General features: G+C 46.9%; 1 protein-coding gene across 1 annotated transcript; it reads right to left on the bottom strand.

Moving 5' to 3' along the window:
• Positions 1 to 3,433: 3,433 nt before the first annotated feature.
• On the bottom strand, positions 3,434 to 4,610 carry LOC109750067 (uncharacterized). The gene is made up of 2 exons (XM_040401126.3): positions 3,948 to 4,610; positions 3,434 to 3,827 (listed from the first exon to the last, which is right to left on the bottom strand). The coding sequence occupies exons 1-2, from the start codon at positions 4,425 to 4,427 to the stop codon at positions 3,705 to 3,707; spliced, it is 603 nt and encodes a 200-aa protein (XP_040257060.1). The 5' UTR covers positions 4,428 to 4,610; the 3' UTR covers positions 3,434 to 3,704.
• Between the last annotated feature and the right edge of the window lie 3,750 nt (positions 4,611 to 8,360).

Below are 8,360 nucleotides of genomic sequence, written 5' to 3'. Positions count from 1 at the left end.
CCATTTTATTAATTGCTACCTTGCTGTTTTTATTTATTCAGATTATAAAAATATATTTTTACCATCCATATTACACTTTTATCACCATCTCTTCGCCGAACTAGTGCACCTATACAAATTGCCATTGTATTGGGTGTGTTGAGGACACAAGAGATTTCTTGTATTTGATTGCAGGGTTGTTTGAGAGAGACCATCTTCATCCTATGCCTCCTATGGATTGATAAACCTTAGGTCGTCCACTTGAGGGAAAATTGCTACTGTCCTACAAAACTCTACGCTTGGAGGCCCAACACGAGTCTACAAGAATAAAGTTGCGTAGTAGACATCACCCGCGGGCGTGTCGGCTTCGTGGTCATGGCAGCGAGGCGTGGCCTTGGCGGAGCCGTTGATGTCCTCGTCGTCACTCTTGCCCCACACCTCGCCCGCCGCCTCGTCGAACTCCTTTTAGGCGGCCTCAAGTTTCGCCTAATGCTTGTGGTAACGCTAGCGGACAAGGAGGATCTCACAGGCAAAGCGGTAGGACTCGAGCAACACTGCCAGCTCTGCCACGTCCGCGTCCGGCGCTGTCACCCTGCCAGCGGCAAGCCGCTCCTCTGCCTGCTGGTGCTCCTGGAGGAGTTGGAGGTTGTAGGCCATGTTGGCCTGCGCCTCACGGAATTGCTCCTCCCACACCATGTCCATATAATGGGCACGGGGCCTCGCCGATGGTCATCGTGCAATGCACTGGCGATGGTGGCATTGGCGAGGAGGGTGGAGCTGGATCGTCCTCGGTCGCGTCCTCCATTGGGACGCCTTCGGCCTTCGGCTGCCTGCCGCCCTTCAGCCGGCAACAATGGCGGACATCTCCTTCTTCTGCTCCAGCAACAGCCCGTCCCAAAGAGCTTTGGAGCGCGGGGAGGACATAATGGGAGTGGTGCCGAGAGGAGAAATGGATCGGAGGAGGACGATTGCGGTCATGGTCGGGGTTGCAGTTTATATAGCGGGCAAATGGCAATGGTGGGCGGCAGACGGACGGACGGGTGGCGCCGGAGTAGGTTCCTCGACAACCGCGTGTCATTGATGTGGGCGACAGACAGACGGACATCAGACCGTGGTGTCATTTGAACGCGGAGCAGTTGCGTCCACTGGAAAGCGTCGCGGGCGGCGCTCTCTCGCCCGTCGCGCCGCTTTAATGATGACGCCAGCGAAAGGTTGCGTTCGCTCAGACCGGGCATAAATGCAACACTGATGTTGTGGAGCGACGCTCATCGTTTTAAACGAAAAACACGTGAGGGCAAGGATGAAGATTTAAGTGCGACCGAGCATTCAGGAGCGAGCGTGACAGCAGTCTGAACGTCCGCAAAACCTCTTTAGTTTGTCTTGGTTTGTGGGCGTCCAGACCGCTTGCCCTCATACTACATAGTACAACATAGGATTCTGATCTTTGCTAGCTAGGACAACACACGTGGTACGTGGCACACCGGCCGGCCGGGCATACATGACAACCGAATCCACGCGACCACCGGTATGTCTGCCGCGACAAGGCCCTCCAGAAATCATCTTATCTTGCATGCATTTGTCATCCATCTATGACGTGTTTGTTTGCCTGAGTTAGGTCCGATCAAGCCCGCGTGATGCAACTTTGGACTGTTTGGTAGCCTGCCTCGCAACCAAATTTTAGGCCTCCTTTGATTTAGAAAAATCTTGTAGGAATTTCATAGGATATGATTTCTATAGAAAAACTTCCTTTAGAGCCCTTTGGTTTGTAGGAATGAAATCCTATTCCTATGGAAGAATTCTTCCTATCCTTCACATTTCATAGGAAAATAAACATTAGTCTAGACTCAATGGAAAAAATCATATGATGTGAATCAAAGGGCATCTCCTTTTCTATTCCTAGTCATAGGATTTGAGATACATGTCATCTCATTTCCTATGACTTTTCTATTCCTACGATTTTCCTATCCTATGAACGAACCAAAGAAGGCCTTAGTTCGCATGATGTTTAAAGCATCCCTCCTGTAGACCTGTTAGGAACGATCGATTCGGCTATTTTTCATGAGCCAGGCCGAGCGATGCAAAACAGCGTACATGGGTGGCTTGAGCGAGTCAACCTGGTGCGGCATGGTACTTGGTGTACATGAGGTTGCATCGTGATTTGTTGAGTTAACTTCTAACCTTATTTATTTATTAGACTATTTTAATCTATACAACAATGCTTGGATTTATGATAAGGTCTACATGAAAAACGATGCACATCGATGTTGACGTTTCATTAAGATGATCGGTTCGTAGTTTCGTTCACTGTAAATGTTCAATTCCGTGTTTATGTTTGGAGCTATTTTGAACGAGTTTGTCAAATTTGTCGCACATGGTCGGCCATTTGGAATTTCCTTTGACCAGTAGATTTATCTTGTAAATGTTCAATTTTGTGTTCATGTTTGAAACTATTTTGAATGAATTTTGCCAAATTAGTCGCACATGGTGGACCGTTTGGAATTTCCTCTGACTGGTAGCTTTATCTTGCTGTTTCACACGACTGTCGTGTTGTACGTTTTTTGTTTCAACGGTCGTAGATGAGTATATGTGTATCTCCCTGTTATACTGTACTAAAGTGTTCATGTTATGGTTTAGAAATTCGAAGTGGCTACTTTCTGTTCTCACTCTTATTCGTCAACGTTGCCGCATGACATGGCCATCGGCATCGTTCCTCTCGCCCCCTCGCCCGTGGCCTACTGGACTAACGTCGCCATCACACGCATACTGCACTTCTCCTCCCAGTCCTCTGCCTCGACACCCTCCTCCTCATCCCTTCGCGTGCACTTCCCTTGCGGCCACAACGCTAGCAACGCCGTCGCCATCGGCGTCGTTCCTCCTACCCCCTCGCCTTTGGCCTACTGGACTAACGTCGCCATCACACGCATACTGCACTTCTCCTCCCAGTCCTCTGCCTCGACACCCTCCTCCTCATCCCTTCGCGTGCACTTCCCTTGCGGCCACAACGCTAGCAACGCCGTCGCCATCGGCGTCGTTCCTCCTACCCCCTCGCCTTTGGCCTACTGGACTAACGTCGCCATCACACGCATACTGCACTTCTCTCCCAGTCCTCTGCCACGACACCCTCCTCGTCCCTTCGCGCGCACTTCCCCTGCGGCCACAACTCTAGCAACTGGTTCGCCACGCCGTCAACGGGATCGCTCGCCTACGGCTGCATGCTTGTTGCCGAATACTTTTTGTGTCATAGGTAGATGTTAACCCTTAATCATGTCCAGTGTATGCGAGAAAAAAACATCTAGTGGCTAACGCAGGCCACCAAACGTCAAAGAAAATTTGCTTCAATAATGCAGCCAGCCACGTGCAGGCAAGCAAGCTACATGGTATGCATGCACCCGAACACACCCCTATCTTCTTGCCACCTCGCTCACTCAAGCCAAGGCCTTGTGATGGAAAGAAATGCCGTAAATTTGCGCACGTAGCTCAATTGATTCATTCATCTCCCCCCTTAATATTATTACGGAGAGGGACTCATCATATTACTCTAAGCAAGTGCTACGGTAGTTAACTACTTGCTTAAGCAAGAAATCTTACACAGTACATACGTAGTGAATAATGAGAGCCCCAATGCTAGTCAAGTCATCTAGTAGAGTAGCTAACTAGCTTGGAGAATCCATCCATTGTAAGTGGAATGGAGCTGCTGCTGCTACAGTCCACGGCCGCCGCGCCAATCATGGTGGAGGGGCCGAGCGGCACCTCTGTTGCTGCTGCTGCTTCTGCTGGAGGCTACTAGCAGTGTTCCTACCGCTCCGGCGGTCGGGGACGGCTAACTGCGCCGCCTTCGCCTGACGATCCTGCAAGCCAACAATGCAATACGTATGCAATCATCGTAATGCTTCGAATATCTAGCACGTCATAATAATCAAACTACAGTAACTAAATGGCAACGACAGATCGAGAGGATAGATACGTACGTTGATGAAGTCCTTCTCGCGCTGGATGAGCATCTGGTTCTCCCTACGCAGCTGCTCCAGCTCCAGCTCCAGCTCGTTGGTGTAGGCCTGCTTCCGCGCCCGCGACCGCGCCGCCGACTCCCGGTTCTTGATCATCCGACGCTGCCGCCGGTCGCCACCCACCGCCGCCGGCTGCAGGACGGCTGGTCTCCTCCTACTGTTGTTGCCTCCGGAGAGAGAGAATCCAAAGTGGACAGGGTCGTCGCCGGAGCTGGCGGCCGAGTTGGCGCCCCCGAGGTTGGTGAACTCGAGGCTGAGCGCCGTGTGAGGAGGCGGCGGCGGCGGCGTGCGCGGCGGCTGCGGCACCGAGTTGGCGCCGGCGAGGTAGTCCTGCAGGTACACGGCGCCGCGGTAGGGATGGGCGGCCGGCGAGTGGAGGTGGTACGACTGTAGCGCCACCGGGGTGGAGCACAGCGACATGTCCTTCCACAGCTCATCCATGGACTATCCTACTGCTGCTGCTGCTGCTGCTGCTACCTAGTCTGGTAGTATGGAATAGTAGATCCTCCTTGAGTTGGGTGGATGTGAGATGGAAGCAAGTCAAATGTAGCTAGGCACGCGAGCAGAGCACAACCGCTAGCAATAGCAATAGCATAGCTTTGGTCGATGGATAGATGATGTTGCTCTCCCTTTATAGCAAGGCGTCTCCTCCATCCATCCATCCATGGTGCAGGTGCACACGTACGACCGTTGCAACTTTACTTTTATATATAAGTTTTGTTTATGCAAACGCAAGGAAAAGAGAGAATACTTTTAAGTTTTAACATGACTTTAGTCTTTAGCTAGGGAGGAATCGGGCCTAGTGCCCATGCACACCGTTGGTACTCTTACTACACTGTTCCACGACAGCGAGCTAGCCAGCATACCCCGAGCTGACTCCAGTCCTTCCTCTACTACCCACAGTCTAGTGCAATGGCCGGCTATATACATAAATCCCACAATTGGACACTAGTATGTACTCCATTTGGCGAGTGCAGCCTTAGAAAAAAATTCACATTTTATGGTTCATTTAAAAAAAACTACACTTTGACATATATATGGACGTGTATTATATGTGTGAATTATTTTATGAGAAATACATTGCCATGCGAGCTACACAAAAATGATAAATTGCGGTTTTGAAAACAGTGACCAGTGCATATACTGTTTTCTAAAAAAACCAAAGATTTTTTCTTTTCTTTTTGTAGCTCGCGTGTCAATGTTTTTTTCTCATGAAATTTTACACATGTAGTATATATCTATATGTCAGTGTGTAATTTTTTTCTCAGAATATTTTGAAACTTCCTAATGTGATTTTTGAAATTTTCAAAACAACATGTTTTCTGCCATTTGATAGACTTTTAGACATAAACATATCGAACATATATTAGGTGATCAAAATTTATGTCACACTCACACTTCGCCACAAATAAAAGATTTTCCACAGTTTTCAAGTCACAATGACAGTTTGTTTGCAGCAAAATAACCATCTGGTTAATTTAGTTAAGCTAGCCTAACTTGTCGTGTGCCATGTACCAATCCATGCTTAGTATATCAACCAGACACAAACTAGAAGTTGTAGTACCTGCCATTTTTTTTAGAACCTAGTACGTGCCATTTTGCTCACACCTAATAGTTGCGAAGATGTATGGGCTACAAAGTCATGACAGTGAATTATATAATATGAAAACCATCAATAACCGGTGCAAAAATGAAGAGTAAATATCAGTTTTCACCATCCTACTTTCCTATTTTTGACAGTAACTACCCCATTTAACATTTTTTTTCATCCAGATTACCCCATTTAACAAAAGTTCTACCAGTTTTTACTCCTTCCAAGTATTTTAGGTTGCGGATAACTACTCTAGTGATTCTTTTGCCCGACGAAGCATCAAAGGCATTATACCTAGTAATGTAGCACCCAAAAGCAAATGCGGTGAAGAAAAATGAGGTGAAAGCAATGAACAAGTAGCTACGTGGCGCAATGAACAAGTAGCTACGTGATGTGAGAAGGGATATCATCAAGGCGAACATGTGTGTAGGCACCACTAACGCCCGTGAGAAGAAAAAAATGTGTCGGCTGTGCCATTTGGCCTGTTCAAATGTGGGGGGAAACATTAGGACGGAAATTACGCCGCGCCGCACCACATGTACCTGCCGGCTGGGACTGACATGATAGATCGTGGAATGGGGCAAGGATGACAAATGTTTTCGCTAGATGGAGTAATCCCGATGAAAAAGATATTGGGTAATTTATGTCAAAAATACGAAAGCGTGGGATAAAAAAATTAGAATTCACTCATAAATGTATTCATGTGCAATGTTTAAAATTTCGGTGACATCAAAATCTTAGACGTCACCAAAATACCCAAAAATCGATATGTCCAAATATGTATAAAATCGACCCATCTTTTGTACTCATGTATGTGAAATTCACTTAATTTTTAACGAGCTTTAACATTATTTATATTTGGTTTGTAATTAATTAGAACTTGGATCATAATTAAATATTACAAATATTTAGATATCCACTAGAATAACAGAAGTTTTGTTCAAATTTTGAAACTTGGACACACATATAGATGAGATGTACTCCCTCGGGCATAGTTTTTAGGTCTTCAGTTTTACTAATAAACACATGTATAATATACCACAAAAATATATGTATCGAAACTTCATTTGATAATGAATCTAAAGATGTATCTTTTCTATAAAAAAAGAGTTTTGCTTTGTTACACCCGCCTAGAAAGTTTACGGATTTCAATACAGATAAAAGGTGAAGATTAGATGATACCCCTTCAATCAAAAAGATTAGATTGTTCTGATCTCTTGTTTGATGCATTGGGAGAATAGGAATGAGAATTATTATTTATTTGAATAGTTTAGATTGCTTACCACATGTGTTACGTGGTAATAGGAATTAGAATATGTTGATTGTGAATGTACGAGAATAACTTATATTATGGATCAGAGGGTGTACATGTTTTCCTAGTATATACACATCCATCCACCCGGAAAAAAAATACACATCCATCAATTTGGTGCATATATAGCTAGATACATGCACAGTGGTGGCGGGTGCGCATCTCAATCTGAAGCACTATTTCAACCATGCACCTAAATGTAGCAAATTCGAGGTAGCAATAATCAGAGAGCTAGCAATGTGTCCCACAAAAGGGAAAGAGAAAACAGAGTGCAGTGCAGAGGAGGCCCTAAAAATGATGGATGTGTGCATCTGCGCTTTTTTCTGTCTGAACCATATATGGAGAAGCAGCGGCATATTTTGCTCCTTGCAGTGCAGTGCCGTGCTAGGTGGAGCTGGAGCTGGGCCAATAATAACCCGCGAGTATGCATGCATGCATGCATGTATGTATGGTGATGGTATATGGTAAGCTCCACATTTCCTTTTTCATGTAGATATATCATGCATACCACAGATATAGAAAGGGATAGCTGTGTATAAATATTTATCCTCGTGCGTGCAATACACTTGCTACAGTGGATCGACACCACACAGTGCTACAGGTAGTTTGGTGCTAGCATGCAGATCTAGGGCTCGACCGGTGAAGGTAGGGAGGGAGGCGTGCAATCTTTGTATGGTCACTGTTGTTGCGTCGTCCAATATTGGCCATTGATTTGCTGCTGCTGTCGCGGGTACACGAGCCTATGTCTATATGGGTAGCTCCATATGCAAGGGGTGGGAGAGGGTACATGGTAGCTACAGTGGGCAGTACAAGCTAGCTTTGTGTAAGGAGGAGTATGGCACAGCAGCTGCTATAGATAGCAGACGACCAAGACCAGTGTCATCGTTGTCGTCGTCGTCCGTGTTTGGCTGGCTTTGTTGTCACCATCATCGTCGTGGGCGTACATATACTAGTACACTACACTAGGTAGTAGGAGTGGCAGTAGATGTACTTGCCTGCCTTGCCTAGCTTTGGTTTGCCTACCTTTGCTTGCTATGGCTGGTCTCATAGTCTCATCTCACTCACTCACTGCGTCACTCACCGAGACGTTGCGTCGCCCATACGCACGTACACCTTTTCTTTAACAGTAAGTACGTACTTGTACGTACCCGGGGACACACGCACGCACACATGCACTACCACCACTAGTATATGTTTTGTTAGTTAATTTATATCCATCCCAGGTACGCATACGGTGCGGTGCGGTGCGGTCGATGAGTGAGTAAAAAGCATAGGTGCAGTCACAGACTCACAGCACAAACGCAAGCACGAGCACGGGTGTCGGGTCAGGCGGTGACATTGACGTGGCAGGGGGCTTTTCCTCTGCCCACGCTGCCCCAGTGACGTGTGCCTGCCACCGGAGCAGGGACGCCCACGTGTCGAACTTGCAATGGATCCATTTGCTCTCTCGCATGCGCACTCTGCCTGGTGT

This window comes from Aegilops tauschii, chromosome 2 (assembly GCF_002575655.3).
Source record: "Aegilops tauschii subsp. strangulata cultivar AL8/78 chromosome 2, Aet v6.0, whole genome shotgun sequence".
Taxonomy (NCBI): domain Eukaryota; kingdom Viridiplantae; phylum Streptophyta; class Magnoliopsida; order Poales; family Poaceae; genus Aegilops; species Aegilops tauschii.
Note: the sequence above shows the minus strand (reverse complement) of the source record. Positions and strands in the feature narration are given on the sequence as shown.